The sequence below is a fragment of the Cyclopterus lumpus genome, chromosome 1 (assembly GCF_009769545.1).
Source record: "Cyclopterus lumpus isolate fCycLum1 chromosome 1, fCycLum1.pri, whole genome shotgun sequence".
Classification (NCBI taxonomy): domain Eukaryota; kingdom Metazoa; phylum Chordata; class Actinopteri; order Perciformes; family Cyclopteridae; genus Cyclopterus; species Cyclopterus lumpus.
The window spans coordinates 18,439,300-18,463,082 of record NC_046966.1 but is presented as its reverse complement, the minus strand read 5'-3'; the positions used below and the strand labels follow the sequence as shown (position 1 = coordinate 18,463,082).

Sequence of the window (23,783 nt, the reverse complement as noted above, 5' to 3'; positions counted from 1 at the left end):
ATGTTATGAGCTTTACTCATGATACTCATGTGTAGGTGGGCAACTGTTTGCTAAATTAGAATTATTAGGTTATAATGTCAATGTTATCTATGCCAAAATAATCATTTAATATTGTTCAAGCTTCATTATCATGTAAGCCAAGTATGGAGTCATCTTTTTTTGTCACAATACAAAATAATGAATTATTGATGAACAATATAAGTGTAAATTATAGATAACTATGGAGCAATAAATAAGTGAAGATATTGTAATTAAACAAATTAACAATTGGTTGTATAATTTGTATTCTACTACTCATAATGATACTAATACAACTAAAATAAATAATAGTAATACTAATAATCATAATAATATATATATATAATAACTCTATTTATAATGATTGTATTTCTGTAATACATATTTATAATTAATAAAATATTTAAACTTTGATTAAAACAAATGCTTCAAAACACGTCTCCTGTGGCCCATATCACTTTAATTGCAGCCTGAGTTGTAACTTAAACTTTGTAAGTCGTCACAGATATATTTCCTAACATTTTCAGCTAACACTATATTTGTCATACCAACAGCTGATATTGATGACATGAAGATCTGTTACGTGCTGTTGGATGGGAGCAACGCCACAAGTGATATCTTCTACTTCACTGTTGAAGACAATGGTAGGAATTCTTTCATATTTCATCCTTATTTATACTTCATTACTGAGGAACCATTTGCCTGCCCTTGATCTGGGCTGTCTTCAGACTTTGTCTGTCTTTTAATAGCTTCTTAAAATGTATATTTCCGGCTCTCCGTCAATCTCCCAACTGTTTGCATCACAAAGACTTAAGGCAGTTGGCCGTGACTGACCCAGTATAGTGCCGCCATCTCTGTAAGCCTCACTGGAAATGGGTCGCAGGTTTAAAGGACAGGGGTCAAAGGGGACTTCAGCCAAACACTGTGGGTTGGTAAAAGTGAAAGAGGTGGGACTACCTCATGCTCTAAACTTTATTGTTAAGGAACAATGGGATCCTTTTCCCCAGGGCACTTTTCTTAGTTTTCAAATCTCCCCCTTTGATCCTGTTCTTGAAGTGACATTGTGAAATGTGTAAAGGTTTGCATGATGAGCTTTGCAGTTTAGATTTTCTTACTGGAATTTGTCTGTTTCGGTTTGGCCTTGAAAACGCAACAATATTTTGTGTGTGTTGATTATTGTATTATTGGAATCCTGGGAATTTCTGTATAATCCATTCAATGCATTTAATAGAATGAAGAGATGCTGTGTTCTTGTCTCTATGTTTTGCTTTAATAAGCCAACAACATTCAATAGGGAACTTTACATTTCAAATTCCATTGCCCATCTAACTCAGGCCCTCCACTCATAAACTTTGATTTTCATTAACTATTGTATTACCCAAACATTATATTTCCTCATACCCCCCAGTTATATAAGCCTTATTTTAGAATAGTATTAATGTCTACAGTTATAACATGACAGTCTAGGTGTCTTCTCATTTAACACATCTGTGAACATGTTCTCATCCTGTTAAACCCACAGAATTATCTTAAATGAACCAGATATGCATGGAACCGACATAACGATATAATGCATAACCTGTGTGGCCTGACACCACCTTTTACTTAGATTTACATGAACAGCATTATACGTTTAGCAAATGCAACAGGTGGCTTTTGCGTTAAGTATCAGCTATAAAACACAAAGCAAGATTTGGAAATGTAATCAACGCAGCAGGGAAAGTTTAGTCTATAATTATGCTGGATTGAGGGCTGTGTTGTTGACAATACCACCATCACCATCAGGGCCATTGAGAAGGCCGAACTGGGAGGATGTTTCTTTTTTGTCAAATTGCTGTCTTTTTGTCAGCAAAGTGAAGCCTCTTATTAGCCTCAACTGGTTCCCAGTAATTAACTTTTTCCGCCAGACTTTAAGCAAAGTAGGTGATAATTTATTGAGGGTCAGTACTTCTCACATTGATTTAACACAGCCATTATTATTCTTTGTTCCATGCTGTTCATCAGTAGTGTTATTAATGTTTCTCTATACTCACATTTGTGAGCTATTAATCTGCCTGAAGCAAAGCTGGTTAGCTTTTCTGTCTTTAAGTGGAGGTTTAACCACAGGAAGGAAACGCAAAGTCTTCAATTAGCTCAACTGTCCTTTTTCTGTTTGCTTCCATACAATGTTTAAGCTTCCAGCCAACTCAGCTGAACCAGGTACAGCGGTGCAGGATGTGACATATTTCTGCATGACCACAGTTCACATGTAAAGGCTACAGACAGCTTACGCCACAAACATTCATGTAATTACTAGCATACACAAATATAATTCATCATAATAGTTAAACTGGTTATCAAGTGCTCAGCAGCACACTCAACACCACGCACATACGTGGTTACACACGCACATACGTGGTTACACACGCACAAACAAACATGCAGGCACACCCGGAAAAAGATCGAATAACAGATAAAAGTGATTTAAGCCAACCGGTGGATCACTAATGTGAAGTGTTGAGGGGGGACTCCTGGGGGTGGTGGGCGTTATTCTGGACATGTAGGGACATGCAGGTGGAGAGCACGCTGATGGTCAGACTATCTGCTCATAAATCTAAGTAGGTGAGCTGTTTGTGTGGGAAGCAAACCTCCCGGTCATTAGAGATTTGCACCCGAGATTATCCCTGAAATGTGTCTCTGTCAGCACACCCTTTCCCAATCTTAACATTTAAATGGAACTGAATTACTTATCTTTCAAAGTTGAACAGAATTGTTTGCTCAAACACTCGGATAAAATTCAAAAGTTTGGAATGAATCCAAAAAACAACTAATTCTTTGGCGATTTCTCCATTGTTCAGGATCTTTTGGAAAACACACTCAACAAAAAGAGACAGAAGAGTAAACTTGTCCAAAATGATCTTATGTGATGTAAACCTCCCCCATACACAGTCATGTTTTAAATCATTTTGTTTCCTTGACATTTAGCATTTTCAAAACTATCCAGCGAAATACGTTCTTGTATTTAACAGTTTGAGTGAGACCTCGCGTTAGGAAATTCCCCTGAGGTGCATGGACAGCTGCTTAATGGTCTTAGCAGCCTTTTAAAAGGTACCTGCCACTACATGCACTGCACTGATGCTTCTTCACAAGTCAAGAATACACACACAAATAAACACAGTCCAGATCATTGACACATCGTCATGGAGTAGTGTTGCACTTTGGCATACCTTATAAGGCTCAAATGTAGCATGTTACGTGTCTGTTTCGGCAACTGTGTATATGTATAAGCAGATACTTTAAGATCTTAACCTTAGAGGCTTAAAAATGTGCTGTGTCTGAAGAAGAAGCAATCGTGTGTGAATGTGTGTGGATTTGACCAAGCACAACTGAAGTGTATCCTAGTGAGAGGTCAGGAGTGGACATTCAGTGTCGCATCAAGAGACCTGCTGGTCAGCAGTTAAATTCCAGACTCTGGGGAGAAAGTCAGTGTGGCTCTAATCAAGTCAAGTAGGCTTTTTGGCCTGTCACCACTTTAAAGAAATGTGTCGGAGGTGCATAAATCATTCACGCAACAAAAGCAGAGAAGCAATGCGTGAACTGGAGGAAACTGAAATGCGGAATGCGATGTGTGCTCACATATTTGTTGTGTACGACAAAATTAGTGCACTGGAATATACTGTATGAAACAGTCTATATAGAATGAATAAACTATCCATTCAAAGATCCTTAAATAGATTTATTGTATCATAACTTGCAACAACCTAAGCATTATGTTGGGAGCAGAGATTTTGATTTTGAGGACTTATAATGCAACCTTCTATGAAAAGTTCATAATTTCATCCTGTAAAGCAGAATCTTGTTGCGTTGTCTTCATTCGTCTGGAGATGTGATTTTCAACAATGACCAAAACAAGCTGCATACTTTTACTAAATGATTCACAAGATAGAAAAGCAGATGGATTCTCTCAAAACAATTCTGAAAACAAATGTAACTGTCTTGTCCTGTGGCAATGACCTCAAACACGAACTGCAGTTCAACTTGGGTCATTCTTTTTATCTGCCGGGAATTTCTATTAGCAAAGCAATAACCTACAAGTGAGCAGGTCAGAAACCCCCTACAGCCATTCAAAGTGTGAGACGCTGAGGCAATAAATACTTGTTTTTACAAGTGGATACTCAGCTCACATTTACCCTTGTCCATCACGCATGGGCCCAGTGAGCCACTGGCTAAGAGAAGAAACTCTTATTTACTGTCAGACGTGTGGAGACGTCTGTGGGTCTCTGTTAACCTCTTAGTCTTTGGCCTCGGATAATACTTATGTCAGATCTTTAGACTTTGTAGTGTATCGGTCATCAGAAATACTGCCTCTGCTTGCCAATCTTATAGGTGCAAGATCGCCTCAGATTTCATAGCAGTACTAATCAAACAGATGGACAGATGAGAATAAAGAAAGGACAGAGCCTCTTCATTCAGATAAGTTGACTAGGCCTATGTGCTTTTTCCAATAACAACAATGTAGTCTTCCAGCCCTGGAGAGAAATCAAAGACCCGAGTGGGTTGAGTATCATGTGATCATTCAGTGCCGGGAGAGGAATGCACTTCCTTGGAGACTCCAGACTCCAGGGCCACAGACAGAGCAAAGGCTGGAAGTGAAGTGGTATCCCGAGCAGACAGGTGTGTGTACGTGAGAGGAAAGGCTCCAGAGGGATCCCCTTTCAAAGCCCTCCGTCACCCCACTCTCAGCGCCGCAGAAATCCAACCCAATCGCAGATAGCCCGATAACCTGCAGACTTCCACTGCAGAGGTGCCTGATCCGGAGGGGCACTTCCCCAGAGGGTGCAACAATACAGAGAAAGGAAAAATTAAGGAAAACGAGCTACAAAATGTGCATATGTCCGTCTGGTGAATTTTCCTCCGTACAGTGGTTTTACTCAGGACGGCATGCTGACCGAGCGTGTTCGTAACTGTGTTTTGGGATCCTACATGTCACCCGTGTCAACAGTCACCAGGAGATTTACTGGCTAATGGTCGGGGGCCCCCTCCTCTAAGACCCCTTCATGGTATTACTATTCTTTTTCTATATCGTGTTCATCTTCTTGACCTCTTCTCTATTTCTTTCCCCTTTCTTTCCCCTCAGGTTTTCCCCCCATATCCCTTTCAATGAGCCATGGTATCAACTTGTTCACTGCTTTTCTTTCTCTTTTCGTCCTTTTTCTTCAGCCTTGATTGATGGTGCTTAGGGGGCTGGAAGGGTGGGGAGTTATGATCTATGGCTACTGCAGTTATTCTTATCTGCTCTCATATGGCAATGCTGTCGCTCTCCCCAGCCAAGCTGTCGTTGACTCGTACGCCTTTCCTTGAGCTTTTCTTTTTAGCCATGCTAGCGGCAATGTCGTTCTGACAGATTGTCTGTTCGATTTTGTACAGACATCCATAATGACAGGAAGACGCATCTCGCTGATTTTGGTCTTCCGCCACCACGAGGTTGACATTTGCGGTTTTGACTGAAATGCCTTCAACAACTATTACCGGTAGATGGATTGTTATGACATAATGATTTATAATATTTTTGGTAATTTCTTAACTTTTCAGAAGGAGTAAATATTAACTTCAATAACTTGAAGTGGTAATACTACCATAACTAAAGTTGTAGGTACTTGGATGTCAGCATGGTAATACACATAACTAAGATGGGGAACACCTGCGAACATCAGCATGTTAGTAATATCAATAGGAGCATGTTAACATGCTGACGTTTAGCCCAAAGCTGCTTTTCTTGCATCCTTGTTCATCGTTCTGCACATCATAGTTTGACCAAAGCGGTATATATTCCCAGTACCACATCTGTTCTTTGATTAGATTTCTCCAAAGGGTTGCAAGCATCTGTGTCACCATGTCAAGTATATGGCAAGCAAGGGTCAAAGGTGTGTCTCTCAGGCCCCGTCAAATTATGATTTGTAACATCCTGTGAAGATAAATTCACTGTCATGAAGTGAAGCAGCAATCGAGCCACTGTGATGTGTCGATTTACAGCACATGTTGCCGCTGTACAGAAGGAATGATAAGAGTTATTAATACATATAATCATGCAGCATTCCTAACATGTATTCCTTGGAAAGCAGAGAGGAAGCTATAGCTTTCACTATTTGAAAAATGTATTCTACTACACTTCTTAAAATGTTAAAGAATCAAAATAAAGAAACACTCATCTGAATCCATCTCCATCTAATAGACTGTATACTTAAAAATATAGTGATATTTAAATACCCAGCATAGCTGACTGGAACCTCCCCAGTATTTATACCAACAGGATGATTAATGAGGAAATGTAATAATGGCGATGCTTGTCACCTGATGAGGATATTCTTAGACGATTGCTCCTCCTTGCATCATGCTGGTGAACCTTAAAGCCTCATATTGACCTTCCTGTCTGGAGATATCTCCAGCCTGACCGACTCTCCCGCTGCATCTATGTATGGCGCAGGCAACACCGCTGTGTAAATATGAGCTGATGAAGAATGTGCTGTTAAAAGACACAGGTGCAGGGGAAATCTCAGGCTATAATGTCCTGTGTATGACTTGAAGTTATTTTTGTTTGTTGGTGAGGCAGGATATTGGATCCTTGACATTTTATGAAGAACACTCTTGAAGAACACTCGTATGTGTCATAAACAATGTCATAAATTAGGCCATCATGTCCAAAATCTGATTGACTTTTATGTTTTATGTTTTTTCACAGGCTTTTTACCTAATCTATTTTGAGCACATTGAAGCCATGTTCATTTCCGTCCGAAGCACTCTGTCTTTTTGCTCTTGCTGTTCTCCTAAATGGATAACCCTGCTGGGAAGTCTGGCTTCTTGGTTATTTCTTTGATTTTCTTGAGGCTCATGCCAGTTTCAGCCTCAGTGTCTGACAGCATGTACAAAAGAAGTCAGAGAAAAGGAGCTTCCCCTCTCTAACACTGGTGTGAACAATGTGGATGCAGGCAGGGAGGCATGCCATGGTGGTAGATCTGGCCCACCCAGACTGTGGCCTGCTGTCCCTCTCCGTTGGCCGTCCCCTCAGCGAACAAAGCCGACACAGGGAGGAAGGGGAAGGTGTGGGGGGGGGGGGTTCGTGGAGTACAGCTGTCACTCTGCTCCACATAATCTGGGAGTCTGGCGGGAAGGAAGAGGGAGACAGATAGACGGACAAAGACAGCGAGACAGAGTGAGATCTTTGCTTGAGCCAGAAAACTGTTCAAATAGTTTCGACGCCATCTGAGTTTATGTTACTGTGTGCCTTTGTTTGAGGTAACAGTGAATACAATACATTCATTGGGAAGGTTGAAGAGGAACTGAGGAAGGATATGAAACTGATGTTTTGATCACTGCAGTGGTTATTCTGGACAATATACGTGTACCGCTTGTACAGCAAAGAAACAGCACTTGTTGAACACACAGCGTAATAAACCCAGTTCATGGGGAATGGCAGATGTTATTTATTCACCTGTCTCCTCAGTCTTGTTGGCTAAAATATGGTTTGGGCATTTATTCAGATCTGAAGATTATTCGCGTATTAACTTAAACAGGAAACAATATTTGAGATTGTAAAAGCTCAGGAACATTTTCAGTAAGAGACACCGTGCTTATAACATGTCTTCTTTCTTTATTACGCATAAATTCCAAACAATTAAATGTCTCATACGGTGGCCATTTGTGCAATCCCTTTTCAGCATTGCACATATGTCATGTTACACCTGTGCCTCCAGTCCGCATGCACATATCAGGTAGCACTTTTTAGAGTCAGCAGTTCACTACCTGAGTCAATTTGGTCGGTGTTCATATTATTCTGGACAATATTTTTGACTCTTTACAATAAAAAAAACTACAACTAAAAATAGTTTTAGGAGGACAAAACATGTACATCAACATAACAATGAAAAACGACTATACTACAGTATTGTTTGCTCTGTTATTTATTTGTTATTCAGCACAAATAACAGACAAATAACAGTTGTAAATACGGTGTACTTTTCTCATTCATAAAAACTCCATTGTTTTACTCTTTGTTGCGATTCAGAAACCTAAAGCTAAACAGAGGCAGCTTTTTGTCTCTGCCGTGTTCATTTGATAATCCTCGTTGATAGCCACTGACTAAGCTTCTCCTCGTATCAGCTCCACATAGGGCCGGCTGCCAGGACAAACTTTCTCCGGCACAGAAACAATCTGATAATTGAAGTTTGTCAAAGACTTTATTCTTTTTCATTTGAAACTGTACATCAGTTCCAAAAAACACAGAGTTTCCCAAACAAGATGAGGATTTGATTTCTTCTTGGTTTGACAAGTTCAGAACATGTGAAGCAGTGCAGATTGAGCATAAATTGTTTCAGTCATATGTATTTACCAGAATACAGTTAATATGTGAAGTCTACGAAGTCATAATGTATGTTTTCTTTTATTTGTTATTTTACGCATGTACTGTATAAACAACTTAAGAATCTGGGGCAAGCGAAAAAACAGACTTGATACATATTTCCAGTATTTTTAGCCATGACTGTTGGAAACTTGAGCATGAAGCCTAGTGGATGTTAGCTGTGCTCACTGGGCTCTGCCGCTCCATGTTGCCTGCCTTTACCCGGACGTGGGCTTCCCCATTGGAGCTCGTGCATTCGTGTGACTGCCTGTGTGTGGAAGGTGGCAGAATAAGTAGGTCGGTGAAGACTCGATTCTCATTGGCTGCAGGGTGTTTGTTAATTCTTGAAAATTAACACCTACTACTTAATATGAGTTAAACTGCCTGCTAGCTGTTATAATGCACTGTCTACAAAAAAAGACCCTGAATATCTGTGTAGCACACCTATTAGTTCCCCGACACAAAGACCACTGCAACAGTAAGCTGTGTTTCACAGACCGTACAACTTTTATGGAGGGACGGATTAGACAACTGAGCACCAGCCATATCAATCAACTCACCTGGCACGGCTCTCATAAACCGCCCCCACACACACACACATCTCTGTCATGCAGCTGAATGCCAACCTCTCTGCAGTCTTGGGACCGTGGCATGGCTGGAAAGCTAGCTAGTCTTCTTGTAAAAGACATTATATTTACCGGTTGTCAACAGTCAATAGTTTTTGACTAGCATAACGTTAGCTTTATGCTAATAAAGATTTCGTTAAAATCTCGATACTGATTTGGGCAGTGTTTTTTGCCGGATAGCTAACCTCAGCTAGTCTTGTTGTCAAACATAATTTACTTTACATTTACTTTAGTTTGTTAATCGAGCGCAATGTTGCTAACTGTGAAATCTTGCTAGCTTAATGTTAGCTTTCTGGTTCATAGCTGAACCAGAAGGTCCTATGAGCTAACGTTAAGTGAACAAGAAATATCTCCCGCTACAAAGTCGTATCTAAGGTTTCCGTCACATGGTCGGGATTGTTCCAGGTATTAGCAAACAAACTGGTGTTTAAAGTAAGGGAAACCAAGTTGTCGCCTGTAAAATCTTAATTTTCTTCTTTGACAAGTGACCATGGCTTCGCGGAGGTAACCGTCTGAGGCGGACATCGTTAATGAATACCTCATAATGAACACCTGGTTGGGCACTACACTATCCCTTAAAGTTATTTAATTCATCTTACAGCCATCTACAGCCAATTCATAACAATCAATCGAGATGTGATGGAGTAGTGTCATTGTCCCAGTAATTCCACATGTTGCGATCAGGATCATCTGAACATCTGTGAGTGAGTGTGGTTTGCCTCAGTTGTGACCCAGTCTGGATAGACATCTGGTTAGACATCTGGTCATGTGGGCTGGAGGAAGTGGCCCCCTTACCATTGTGAATACTCTCAACCTGCTCTTTTTTCATTGTCCCCAGCCACATAGCATAAAAACGCAGCCTCTTTCTTCGTCACTGAGGCAAATCTGAGCTCAGTGGTGGTTTATTGTGTGGACAGGCAGGCGCTCCTTACCATTGTCCTCTGTTTACTTTTTTATTCAAGCTGGAACGATGTTTTGGTCACCGTTTGTTTGATCATTTCTGAAACGTGTATCACATTGGATAAATCACATTTGTTTTTTAAGATTGAATGCTGTTCCACCAAACTGCTGAATGTTTATTCTGACCCAATGAAGTTCCCTAACACTTTTAAGCGTCTTAAGCAGGGTTAGGTCAGCAGGGCCGCTGCCATTGTAACCAGCCGTGCAAGACTAAAGAGAGACAGCCTGACTAACCTCCCTGATCCAAAGAACCCACAGAGCTTGACCCATTTCACATCAAAAGTCACAGGTCACCAAGCTCTTCTCATTGGAGGATAAGCCATTAGGGCCTTTCGCTGCTGCTAAAAAAACAATCAGATTATATAGCAGACAAAACTGAGTTGACAGTTTGAGGGATTACATGAGTCATGAGATAGTATGGATTAAGAACAGGATTGGGTCTAAAGTTGTGGATCAGCGGCAGGTGACTCTGTACTTAGAGTGTTTTGTTCAGATTTGTCTTTTATGAAGAAAGCTTATTTCACATGATAAAGAGACACTAAATCATGGTCAAAAGGTGTTGGTCCGAATTAAGTTTATTTGGCAAAATTTGCGGTCACCAAACTGTGACAGAATATTTCTAGAAGCAGACCATATATATGTTTGTATGTATATATATGTTTTTATGTATATATATGTTTCTAGGTGCCCTGTTTAGGATCAAGAATACCAAACAGCATTAGGTAGAGGTGGATGAGAATCAGAGGAAATGAGAAGTAAGGCAACTCTTCTTGATGCCAAGTGAAGTGAAGTTTAGGGAAGCCCTGGAATTAAGTTATCATGTTTCCCTTGCCAAAATTAAAATGCCCCCTTGATTCCTTTTATCCTTGAGCCCAGAGCAGATTGCAGTTTATGTGCCTCAGTGGTTTCAAATGTGAACAAAATAGATTGTTTTTTCATTGTGCTGTGCCGTGGAGGAGGTCTGCTAAATGAAGTATTAGTGCAACAAGTTTTTTTTCTGTCTTTAGGTGGAAACAAACTAAAGCCTCAGCCATTCAGGCTTAACTGGGCCTGGATCTCTCTGGAAAGAGAATCCTATTTAGTGGACGAGGACGCAAAATTCCTGGAGGTGACACTCAAACGCAGAGGATACCTGGGAGAAACCTCCTTCGTCAGTAAGTGTTGACAGTCTTTATGTTTGCTGTGTCTTACTTTTCCCTTTTGTTTCCTGTTAAGAATCAGCATAGCATTTCCAATTTAACAAATCTAACAAAGAATTATTTTGTTTTAAAGAAGTATTGTCCCTGTTGTGTTGGGGAATTGATGTGCCACTTAAAGGGCCAGTCTTAAAATATCAGCAGATTTGTGTTAAGCTGCAGAATGTACTCAATTTATTACAACACTTCAACACTAACAACAACATTTTGTCCCTAAAGGTGTAAATCTATTGTGCTCCTGTTTGCCTGGTGCTCCATTTCCTCCCTTGTGTTAAAGAGGCCCGATTGAAAGCACATACAGAGTAACCTTTCATCGTAACGGTCACAAGGAAATGTCAACATGCTGCTCCGTTTGCCTGCCTCACACTTGCATGCAACGGATTTATGACAACATATACTCAAGTATAAGCGTCTGTCTTTGAAGAAGAAGATTTTAAAGGAACAAACACTAAATCATAAATAACATAACAGGTTTTATAAACGCAAGAAATTGGTTGTAAAAATAATTAATGTACATTGACTTCTGTGGTTTTGACATCAGAGAGAATCCAATTGACATATTCATTTAATTTAATTCAAACCTCTCCCTCAGGTATTGACACGAAGGATGGAACAGCTGAGAAGGACAAAGACTTCCGTGGCAAATCACAGAAGCAGGTCCAGTTCAACCCCGGTCAGACTACGGCAACCTGGAAGGTGAAGATCTTCACAGATCAGGAGTTTGAGACCTCAGAGACTTTCCAGATACAGCTGTCAGAGCCAGTCATGGCTGTGCTGGAGTTTCCAGACACCGCAACAGTCGAGATTGTGGATCCTGGAGATGGTAGGAATCTAATAATCAATTAGTTTGAACAAAGTCTTACCACCATAAATGCTGCATTTAAAATGAAAAGACTTAAATAGATGTATCATTGAATGAAATCAGTTCTCATACTCAGCGTCTGTGTTTCTCTTCCAAAATAGAATCGACTGTCTACATTCCTCAAGCCGAGTTCAAGATTGAGGAGGATGTTGGAGAGCTGTTAGTGCCGGTGCGGCGATCAGGAGATGCCAGCCAGGAACTCATGGTTGTTTGTTTCACTCAGCAAGGTGAGATTAACCTGCTGTTTGTTTTGTGTTTTTTACGTTAACTTCACGTTTACTTGTAAAACTATGAGACTTTCAGTGAATGGTAATTGAAATGTAGGTAATATAGTAAATGTGGGAGCGCAGTAACTTACTTTTTCTTACATGTCCATTTTCCATTGTCTGAATACTAAAACAGTTGTGCTATTGTACTCCACTGCATTGATTCCTATTTTCACTTTCTATTCTTAGCTATATATCCTATATGTATGTATTGTGTTACCTTTTCACCTTTGAATCCTATGACTTCACGCTGCCAGCAACCAACATTTTAATTTGTTTTAATTTCCCATAACTCCTCAGCCACGGCCACTGGCACCATACCCAGCACTGTGCTGTCCTACTCGGACTACATCACCCGACCAGAGGACCACAACAGTGTACTGCGGTTTGACAAGGATGAGCGAGAGAAACTCTGTCGCATCATCATCATTGATGACTCCCTGTATGAGGAGGAAGAGAGCTTCAACGTCAGTCTCAGCATGCCCATGGGCGGCCAGTTGGGCGCCAACTTCCCAACCGCCAAGATCACCATCTTGGCTGACAGCGATGATGGTGAGTAAAGAGTCGGAGTTGGATGGGCTTGTTCTTATTTTTAACATTGCCACTTTTCAGAGTTAAGTGGATGGATGGATGGATGAATACACATTATACATATACATTTACAGATTTACAAGTCAAAGAACTGCATCGTGTCTTAACGTTTACCAATGTAGCAGGCTATAAAGGCGCCGACCAGGCCATGAAAGTGAGCAATGAGCTCATTTAACATCAGATTACACCGCCATTATGCAACATTGCAACATGAGACAAGAGCATTGGTATTTGATGAAATCATATTTTTACTTTCTGATCTCTGGGACACATATCTTTCTTCTATTTTTGGTTTGTAAGCTATAAATCAGAATCATACCCATATCAGTACAGCAAGACTAATATCCAAACAAAATCCCTCACAGAGAAATATCACAAAAGCTGCCTGACAAAAAGCATGGAGGCCGAAACACATTGCTTTGCTAAAGGTTGAGGTAGAGTGGCATCACGGTGGCAGCTGTGGGTGATCCGGTTGCTCATTGCCCCTTTGATGCTCTATTTCGCCATTTCGGTATCTGGACACTATTAATCCACCTAAAGTACACAGGCGTTACAATAACCACAGTCGCAAAAGCCCTGGATACTGTACTTGCCTTAATGGCTTTAAATATATATATATATGCAGGTCCATTACCATTCCTGTGTCTCGGTCTAACTGCTTTGTTTACACACTCTGCCTCATTTATCCACCATATTCTGTCTGCCCGTGTCTGTCTCTAGAAACAAGATAACAATAGACAGGTGTTGAGAGGCAGAATGGCGGCCTCAGTGGATGTTATGCCATGTACACTATGGCCTGTCTGACAGATAAAAGAGCTTTAAACCTCACTGTGCTCCTCGAGCGACCCCCAGTCCTCATTGACATTCAGAGGAGCTCAGGAGAAACAGAGGGCATCCCTTTGTCTGCATGGACCCAAAGGCAGGTGGTGGAGAGAGAGGGACTATTGTGCAAGGGAGTCCAAATGACTGGCATGTTTTTACTCCCTGCTTGATGGAATTCAGCAGAAGGAATGCTGTTGTTTTTAAAGCTATACATCACAAATACATTATTGGTTTCATTTGACAAATTGCTGTCCCCAAATTCTTAAAACCCATGAGCCCCGTCTTGTCTTTTTTTTGCGACAAGTACTAACCAGAGTCAATTTGTCTTCCTCGCATTTCTCCTCCTTATCTCCAACCTTTCACCAAAGCCGATTCCTGGACTTGCCTGTTGTAGTGACACACGTGCTCGCAGAGAAAGTATCCCTCCTAACCAGTTTGCGACAGAAGTACAATAGAACTTTATGTAGAAATAATCAGTGTGCATTCCCAGACAAGAGAAGACTCCTCAGTGTAAACCTCTATTGTGGTTCTACTTCTTGGTGGGTCCTGAAGTAACACCCCATCATAAATCTGGTTGAGAGTGTTTGTGTGTGTGTGTGTGTGTGTGTGTGTGTGTGTGTGTGTGTGTGTGTGTGTGTGCGCGTGCGTGCGTGTGTGTGTGTGTGTGTGTGTGTGTGTGTGCGTGCGTGTGTGTGTGTGTGTGTGTGTGTGTGTGTGTGTGTGTGTGTGTGTGTGTAAAACCATCTGCCTGTCTGTGTAAACTTGTGGTTTGGATTCTCGCCAACATCGAGTCTCCATTGTTACTGTATTTGTCTGGCTCTTCCTCCCACTTATATTTAAGGTTGCGATGTTGGCACTCATTCCCTCATACAACGCCCCTTCTCATCCTCCCTGGTACTAAATAGCTGTCTCGGAGACTGAGAGGCATTTAAAGTCTGCCAGATATCCTTCCTTGAGCATCAGTTGTCTGTTGCAGCCAAATTCTAAATAAGATTTTCCAATTCCGTTCACGCACCAATAACTGAGAGCAACCATCTTGTGAAATGAATAGACCAAAGGAAATGTATCTGTATTTTATTGGTTACATGACCATATCCCAAACTCATTCATTGCTACATGTATGTATATGTATGTTTGAATACCCCACTGCCACGTTAGTTGGATTTTATATGTTTTTTGTTTGTTAGATGTCCCTGAAAAAGGCCGAGGGGCCAAAAGGCTTCAGTGTCAAAGTAGTAGCCTCTCCGGACACATGTGACATGATATAACAGTAAAAGCTCAAACTTAGTTTTGCATTACAAGTAAAGAAGACCCAGAGTGTCAGCAAAATGATACCATCAGTCACCCAACAATATATTATAGCTAACATCAGATTAATAAACTACGGGTCATTCTACTGGATTGAGTGAGGCGGTAGCAACAAAAACCCTGGTAGTTTGACTTTGCCAAGGATACATTTTATTGCTTATGAATTCCACTTTTTATTTGTAAGAGAATGAATGTTTTATTTCTTCACTTCTGTTCACTTCATACAGGAGATGCAGGACATGACTGGTACCACCTTGATAAAGGGTTTATAAGTTGTACCTAATCTTGGGTTAATCATGCTAATAATTTAATTACAAGCCATTAATGTGGACAACGTGGGGTTTGCCAAGTTGTGAAAAAACCCTTGCTTACCCTGGCACCCCGAATGTTGTAGTAGTTGATAGTTTTATGGCTGACCTATAAAGCATTTGTAGATAATTTACTAAGAAATAATGAGGCCAACAGTTACTTTTAGTAATTGCTTTTTCACTGAAATGTTGTCTTTCCTTTATATTTTTTTACCTTAGTTAATTTTCAACAGAATCCTACGGCCTGAGTTTGAGCCTCTATCAGTTGATCTCTAAGTGCACGGGCCGGCCAGAGTGTGATGAAAACACCCTATACACCCTTATACAGAAGTGAGGACAGATGAATTGACAATGCGTTCTGAATTCTTGCCCTCGGCCTTTCCAAAGTGGACGGTGGCCTCTCACTATACCGCTTATCAGCTGCTCTGTCATCAGAAACTGGGAACATCCCTTCAGTCGCGCACACACAAGCACACGCCTTATTCTTCAGGTGTATCCTCGGCTCATTGGCGTTGAGTTCAGACAGAGCTGTCTGGATTTAGATAAGTGGGGGAGGAAGTTTGAAGGAGAACATGATAAGAGGGATGACAGCTCTCTTCCTGTGCTCAGTCAAAAATTAGGGAGTTTGCTTGGCTATGCATGCCAATTTGTCCCTGAACACGGCTTGATTAAAAGCTTACGTTGCTATTTCTCTCTCACAAGAAGATCTTGTTCCAACAAACAGCAGAACTGAAGAAAATACAATATTAAGACAAGATGTCCTGATGATTAATGTATGTCATGTGCTGTTTTACTTTGGCACAACGCTTAAAACCATTTGGGACTTTTGAAACCTAATCATTCATCACTATTGTACTTTCCTATGATTCCAAAATATCTCACAGAGCCCTCGTTGTATTTTGGGGAACCCGAGTATGTCGTGGAGGAGAGTTCAGGCTATGTTGAAGTGAAGGTCTGGAGGACAGGGACCGACCTGTCCAAGACGGCTACTGTCACCGTCCGCTCCAGGAAGAGTGAGCCCGTCTCTGCAGAAGGTAAACTCAGCGGTCCGCCACGGCGTTCAGTCATGGTCTTGCATTACAGTGTCAGTTCATGGTCCTCCCTCTATCTGGCCAGCTGGACTAGACTACGTCGGCATCAGTCGCAACCTAGACTTTGCTCCCGGAGTGACAATGCAGACATTCAGAGTGACCATCCTGGATGATCTGGGTCAGCCGGAGCTGGAGGGGCCTGAGAACTTTGACCTCGTCTTACGGATGCCCATGAACGCTGTGCTGGGAGAACCGAGCAAGACCACCATAACCATCAATGATACAGTCACCGACGGTGAGTGTCAAGCAACCTTATAATGTATGTATGTCCAAGCCGACAGTAGCTTTACAGTATATTCTCTACGAGATGATGCAAGTTTTATGATTTTTGCCAATCTTTTCAAATCAATACACTGAATTATAATAATTACAATATTATTTTTATAATGTTATCATTTATAAGTAATTTTTTTTTTTTAAAAACACTTTCATTGTATCCCCCTATTAAGCATGTATATCCAACATTAGTACAGAAACAATTAATTAATTGAAACACACAATAATGTAGTTTGTTAGAGTAAATAAGGATATTTGTATATATTTGTATATATATATATATATATATATATATATATATATAACATAACAGTTGACTGTCTTCACAGTGCCGAAGGTTCAGTTTAAGGAAGGAAGCTACAAGGTGGATGAGTCTGATGGGGAGGTCACAGCCATAGTGTACCGCAGTGGCGACATCAGTGTTAGGTCCACGGTGCGCTGTTACACTCGCCAAGCCTCTGCTCAGGTCATGATGGACTACAGTGAAAGACCCAACACTGACGCCTCCATCATCACTTTCCTACCAGGTGAGACCTCCCTCTCCCTCTTAATCTCTCAGTTCCTCTAACATTCAGCAAGCACATACTTGAGTTTATTGACCGTTTTTCTCCAGGTGAAACAGAGAAGCCGTGTGTGGTCAGCCTGATGGACGACTCCGTCCACGAAGAGGACGAGGAGTTCCGCTTCGTCCTGGGAACTCCCAAGAGCAAGTCACCGTATGGAGCTTCGATTGGGGAGCAGAAGGAGGCGCTGGTCACAGTCACGGATGGAAAAGATAGTGCGTACTTCAGAATAAAGAAATATTGAAACACAAATAGGCAAAATATTCTGTAGGTAGCATATAGTAGATGAAAACAATGATATTTCTTTTTTAAGTGGGTGGAGAAAATACAGTTAGGAGTAAAGCACTTCACTCCTAACTGTGTAACTTGTACCAGGCATGCTATTAATATGAAGGATGGATGTTGCTGCAAATAAATGCAAATTTAATTTACATTTATACATCATAGAAACCGACTAAGTTAAGACAGCATTGTCTTTTCTGTGGCCAAAAGGTATCAACATTTATTTTAAAATGTTTTATTTGTTCCCCGTTCTGGTAAACTACTACTGGTTTGTTTGAGAAAAGAAATATGACTGGTTTTTTTTGGGCTCATAATGATAATAATATTGGTCATTCGGATTTTCTTCCCGTTCTAGAGCCCATCATCCGTTTCTCTGAGATCAAGTACAGTGTGCGTGAACCTCAGGTCAAAGGTAACGTGGCTGTGGTGAAAATTCCCATCCTGCGTGTTGGAGACACCTCAAAGGTGTCAGTGGTGAGAGTGCACACCAAGGACGGCTCTGCAACCTCTGGAGAAGACTACAACCCACTGTCAGAGGGTAAGGACATGGTGTATTGGCCATGCAGTAACTTGAACAGTGCCATCTCTTAAATAATGTCTTTTTTAATCACTTCGCTGTGTCTCTTTCTAAGATGTTGAGTTCAAGGCGGGTGAATCGGAACACTTTGTGGAGATTGAGATCCTGTATGACGGTCAGAGAGAGATGAGAGAGGCCTTCATTGTACACATGAAGCCTGATGACAACATGGTGGCTGAACTACAGGTGACACAAAGGTTACACAGCACACACAAATAAATGTAAACCAGTAGTCCTACAAGTCCTACATGTGCACACGTACAGTGCTGCATATCTACACATGTGAGCATGCTCCCCCGTCATGTCAGCCTGTGTTAAAATAGCCGGGCAGCAGCTGGCATTGCTGTCAGCGGCGCCTGAACCACAGAGTCTTATAAAAAGCTTTTCCCTCTGGAATGAGATGCAGAGGGGAACGTCCCAGCAGAGCCAAACAGTAGGCAAACCTATAAACAGATCTGCGACATTCTACCCATATACTCTAGATCGGGCGTGCTCTGCTCACGTCACAAGTCCAGATATGTTACGAACCTATATTTGAGCAAGATAGGATGGAATGTGTTGGAGGAATGGTGAAATGATGCTATATTTTGGCAGAAGTCGTGAATGAAGGTTGAGATGGGCCAATTTAAAGTCAGAAGTTGACAACCAGCTAACGGTGCTTTTCTTCTTCTTGCTAGATGAACAAGGCCATTGTGTACATTGAGGAGATGGACAGCGTGGCGGATGTTACCTTCCCTGCCGTGCCCCAAGTGGTTTCCCTGCTCATGTATGATGACACAGCTAAAACCAAAGACAAGCCCCACCCGCCCAATGGATACCCGGTTGTGTGTGTGACGGTGAGTGTAAATGCTCCTGCTGCTTCTAACAGGTACACATACCTCCAGGGTTCTTTCATTTTTAATTTGCCATATGTCTTGTCATCTCTTGCAGGCTTGCAACCCAAAGTACCACGACTTTGACAAAACCGGCTCGATATGCTCTGCGGAGAACATCAACGACACTCTCACTCAGTATCGCTGGCTGGTCAGCGCCCCCACCGGGTCAGATGGAGTGACCAGCCCCATGAGAGAGGTGGACACTAATACTTTCTTCACCAACACCAAGTCCGTCACTTTGGATTCTATCTACTTCCAGACCGGCTCAAGGGTTCAATGTGCAGCAAGAGCCTTCAATGCCAATGGAGATGCCGGTCTGGAGCTGTCCAGCCCTATTGCTGTGATGAGCAAGGAGGAGGGTGAGTGAAGCACTGATTGGACAGATGCAAATATATACTGAGTAAATCCGTCATTGTTTTTTACTGACTTCTAAATCGTTGCAGGTATGTGTCAGCCTCGTGTCCAAGGCACTGTTGGAGCTGAACCTTTCTCTGCTAAGATCCGCTACACCGGTCCCGATGACCCCGACTTCCCCAACCTCATTAAACTCACTATCAACATGCCTCACATGGATGGTGAGCAGTGAACGGTTGTTTCAACCAATGATATGTCGTTTTTATGTTTAGTAATCTTGACCCAGAATATTAAAACGCTTTTCAATGTCAACAGGCATGTTACCAGTGATCTCCACCAGACCTCTGTCCAACTTTGAGCTCACCCTGAGTCCAGACGGCACCCGTGTGGGCAACCACCGGTGCTCCAACTTGCTGGACTTCAATGAGATCCAAACAGGCCACGGCTTCATCACCGATGCAACAAAGAACCCTGAAATCATCGGCGAGACTTCACCGTACCAGTACAGCCCGCTCATGCGCTCAGCCAACTCTCTGCGCTTCTACAGGAACCTCAACCTGGAGGCCTGCCTCTGGGAGTTCACCAGCTACTACGACATGTCAGAGCTGCTGAATGACTGCGGAGGCTCCATAGGCACCGATGGACAGGTAGGACTTGCACAGAGGGGAAAAAAACACCAGAATTGATTGATTAATGGATTCACTCCCATGTTATCCACGCCAAGTTTGACAGTGAGAGTAAAACTATTGTAGCTTGTTAGCTGTGTTGCATCATTCACATTTATTTGAACTCCTCTGTTGGAATATAAATATCATCCTTGATATTGACGGATTTATCTCTGACTTAGGTGCTGAACCTGGTCCAGTCCTATGTCACCGTGCGCGTCCCTCTGTTTGTGTCCTACGTCTTCCACTCTCCGGTGGCTGTGGGAGGCTGGCAGCACTTTGACCTGCAGTCAGAGCTCAAACTCACCTTTGTGTACGACACAGCTATTCTGTGGCAGGACGGCATCGGCAGCCCACCTGAGGCTGAGCTACAAGGTATGTTTCTCAGACCGATGCTGCTCCCTGCTGGTGCTGCTGGTCCACGTGGGAAAGCACTGTCAAACTCTGATCTCTGTTCTCATAGGAGCCATGTACCCAACCAGTATGCGTATAAATGAGGAGGGACGTCTGGTGGTTAACTTCAAGACGGAGGCTCGCTTCAGGGGACAGTTTGTTATGTCTCATCCAGGTAAGAGCGTTGCGACCACACACACACACGCATACCCTAAAACCATCCAGTGCGGTTATTCTATACAGCAACCTCCTATTGGATTACCCTGTGGTTGACATCCTCTCTTCATCTATTGCTGGATTTCCACATTGGAGGTCCTTCCTGTGAGAAATTGCCAGAGGTCATTTCAGCAAATGTCAAAATGACCCTTCAGCATTTACAGTTATGAAGCAAGTGGCACAAACAATGTAGACGGTCACTCTTTAAATACATTTTAAAACGTAGACACTGTTGCTAGTTGTGTTTTGGATGAAAAGATTTATGACCGTCTATGTGTTTTGTTTTCAGGAACCAGCGTGTCATCCATGGTGATGTGTGCGGACCACCCCGGGCTGACATTCACTCTCGCCCTGGTCAGGACTGAGCCTACTTACAACCAGCCCATGCAGCAGTGGAGTTTTGTCTCTGACTTTGCTGTGAGTCGATATGCAATCAAAATGTTGCCAGCTGTGGTGAAATAAACTTCAGAGACCGTCTTAAGCTTGTTTCTGTCTTTCTGCGTCACCTCTAGGTGCGAGACTACTCCGGGACTTACACAGTGAAGTTGACCGCCTGCATTGCATCGCCCAACGGGGAGTTCAGCATCCCTCCTATCTGCCACCCAAGAGAGCCGCTGACATTCGACATGGACATTCGCTTCCAGCAGGTTGGTCTTGATATCCTGACAAAAATACCCAACGTTATTTAGTTCTAGATCTTTTACGGTCAGGTCCAAAGCAAGAATACCAATTTAAAGATAACACTACAAAAAAAACACAGATTTTAATGACTTGATAGTTTCCAAGACTACATTGGTCTGTAAAAGTTAACAATACTACAAACATGTATTGTTTAGAATGGCTTCAATCACACCTAGAATCTGTTTTGTGTACGGTAACTCTTGTTTTGTGCTCCAGGTGAGTGACCCGGTTGCAGCTGAGTTCAGCCTCAACACTCAGATGTTCCTGCTGTCCAAGAGGGAGATGTGGTTGTCTGACGGCTCCATGGGCTTTGGAGAAGGGACTGATGCTGCTTTTTCAGACGGTACCACAACACTGTAGCCTAGTGGAGTTTAGTCAACATTACAGCTGAGGACCATTAACTCTCTGAGAACCCCATGTTATAGTCCCACCTTCCATTTCATCTGTCATCTTTGCTTCAGGCTCCATGATCTACGGTCGTGTGATGGTGGACCCAGTCCAGAACCTGGGCGACTCCTTCTCCTGCAGCATTGAAAAAGTCTTCCTCTGCACTGGAGCAGACGGCTACGTTCCCAAGTACAACCCCACCAACAAGGAGTATGGCTGCCTGGCAGACGCTCCCTCTCTGCTTTACAGATTCAAGATCCTGGTAAGATGAAATGAAACCACAAGGACAATACTTTAGGGAGTGTGGAGCCAAAAGAAGTAGAGGTCATGTCTTATTTCTGTGTGTGTTGTTCTGCAGGACAAGGCACAGCCAGAGACTCAGGCTTCAGCATTTGGTGATGTTGCTTTTAAGGCCACACTGGCTCAAGATACACCTGGAGGTCTGCCTTTGGTCAGACAACCGGGATCAGATGGCTTCTCACTCTCCTCATCTCCACTTTTCCAGGTCTGTCTAGTTTTCCAAATACATTACATTCATGCATTGTATCAACACGTACATAGATAAAGATGGAAATATGTGTTTTCTCCGGCAGATGGCTGCTGGTCGAGAATGGTTCATCCACACAATTTACACAGTCCGCTCCCGAGAAAATGCCAACCGCAACATTGGCAAGCGCAGTGTGGAGTACCTGCAACACAGCATGTCCTCTGTTGAACATCCTGAGACCTCCGACCTGGCCGGCCGCCGGCACCGCCGCGCCGCCCCGGCTTTCTCTGACCCTGGCGTGGCCCAAGACATCGGTGTTGAAAACAACCGAGGCACCAACATCCAACACATCGCTCTGGACCGAGCAGATCGCATGGTGGTCAGCCAGCGCCAGCCCTGGTCCCCTAACCGTGACCCCCTACTGGAGCGCCCCCTGCTGGAGAGCTCTGGCAGAGAACTGGCTGACACGTCCACCCTGTCGATGTTAGTGGGCCTTGCGGGTCTAATCCTTCTCATCTGCCTCATAGCCACCGTTGTCATTCTGTTGCTGCGGCGCAAAAAGAGTGAGAAGAAGGCCCAGTTCCCTCCTTACACCACCTCCTCTTCTTCTGCCTACAATGGCTACAGCAAAGGCCCAGCGGGCATGTGGAGCAGCTCAGACAACTCTGAGGTCTAGATGTGTTCCACCTCAAACACCTGCCTTTTATTAAAAAGACTATGATAGTCTCCTCCACCATTGTGCCTTTACAGCCCAACTCTTGTAGCACTGAATAGAGCCCAGTGCAACCTGTGGACTAGCAGTAAATCAGTGATTGGGGTTTACAATGCAGAATGAGTTTTCAAGGACTTATTGATCTCTGATGATGGTTAGTTCTGGCTGTCATGTACAGCAGGATTTTGCAGCCTATTTTGAATAACGGATGTACGAAGAAGCCCCCGCCAAAAAAGGATTCATCTGCTTCATTGGTTGTAAAATATCTTGTTTATCCAGCGTTTGCATATATGCATGAACATGCCAATTTAGTAAATGCAACTATTTCACAAGTAAAAAGGCAAACTTGTTTAAATTTTTTTTATTATTATTTACTGTGTTGGTTTTGTGGAGAGTAGAGCAAAATGGACTGAATGTTAGTTGAAGCTGACCTTAATGAATGATGTGATAAGTGATTTTTAGTATTGGTATTTACCTGTTGTGCTTTAAAAAGCCTGCAGTATACCTGCCCACTGCTGAGTAACAATACCAATATGGTGTCATTGAAAGGGATTGTAAATGTTTTCTTTAATTTTTTTCAGGTCAATGTGGCCAAATTCAGAGGCAAAACTATCTGTGTACATATCAATGTAGGACTATGAAAAAAAAAAAAGGTATTACTACACCCTGGTGAAACTTGAAAAATTATAAACTATACGTCTCTGGTTTGTCGGTCAAGTCCTTAAAAAATAAGTGCAGTTTAAAAGTTTTAATTATTCTTCTGAACATATATATTTCAATGTGCCAGTTAGCAAACTTCAATGGCTTATTGATTTTGTCAATTTCAAGAGTTTGGATGTATGTACACTTAAACTGCCAAATATAAATGTCCTTTTTTTTTTTTTTGAACCAGT

At 42.3% G+C, this 23,783-nt stretch overlaps 1 protein-coding gene across 1 annotated transcript in view; it reads left to right on the top strand.

Moving 5' to 3' along the window:
• frem3 (Fras1 related extracellular matrix 3) overlaps positions 1-23,769 on the top strand; it is a 29,103-nt gene extending 5,334 nt beyond the window's left edge. Inside the window, 23 exon segments of the mRNA XM_034531923.1 lie at positions 573-662; positions 10,986-11,132; positions 11,767-11,997; positions 12,138-12,263; positions 12,603-12,854; positions 16,216-16,365; positions 16,448-16,657; positions 17,028-17,225; positions 17,312-17,476; positions 17,899-18,081; positions 18,176-18,306; positions 18,798-18,956; positions 19,051-19,354; positions 19,439-19,570; positions 19,665-19,996; positions 20,197-20,389; positions 20,478-20,582; positions 20,913-21,040; positions 21,136-21,270; positions 21,521-21,647; positions 21,766-21,953; positions 22,050-22,196; positions 22,285-23,769. Coding sequence (XP_034387814.1) covers positions 573-662; positions 10,986-11,132; positions 11,767-11,997; positions 12,138-12,263; positions 12,603-12,854; positions 16,216-16,365; positions 16,448-16,657; positions 17,028-17,225; positions 17,312-17,476; positions 17,899-18,081; positions 18,176-18,306; positions 18,798-18,956; positions 19,051-19,354; positions 19,439-19,570; positions 19,665-19,996; positions 20,197-20,389; positions 20,478-20,582; positions 20,913-21,040; positions 21,136-21,270; positions 21,521-21,647; positions 21,766-21,953; positions 22,050-22,196; positions 22,285-22,854 — 4,403 coding nt within the window. The 3' untranslated portion in view covers positions 22,855-23,769.
• The last annotated feature ends 14 nt before the right edge of the window (positions 23,770-23,783 follow it).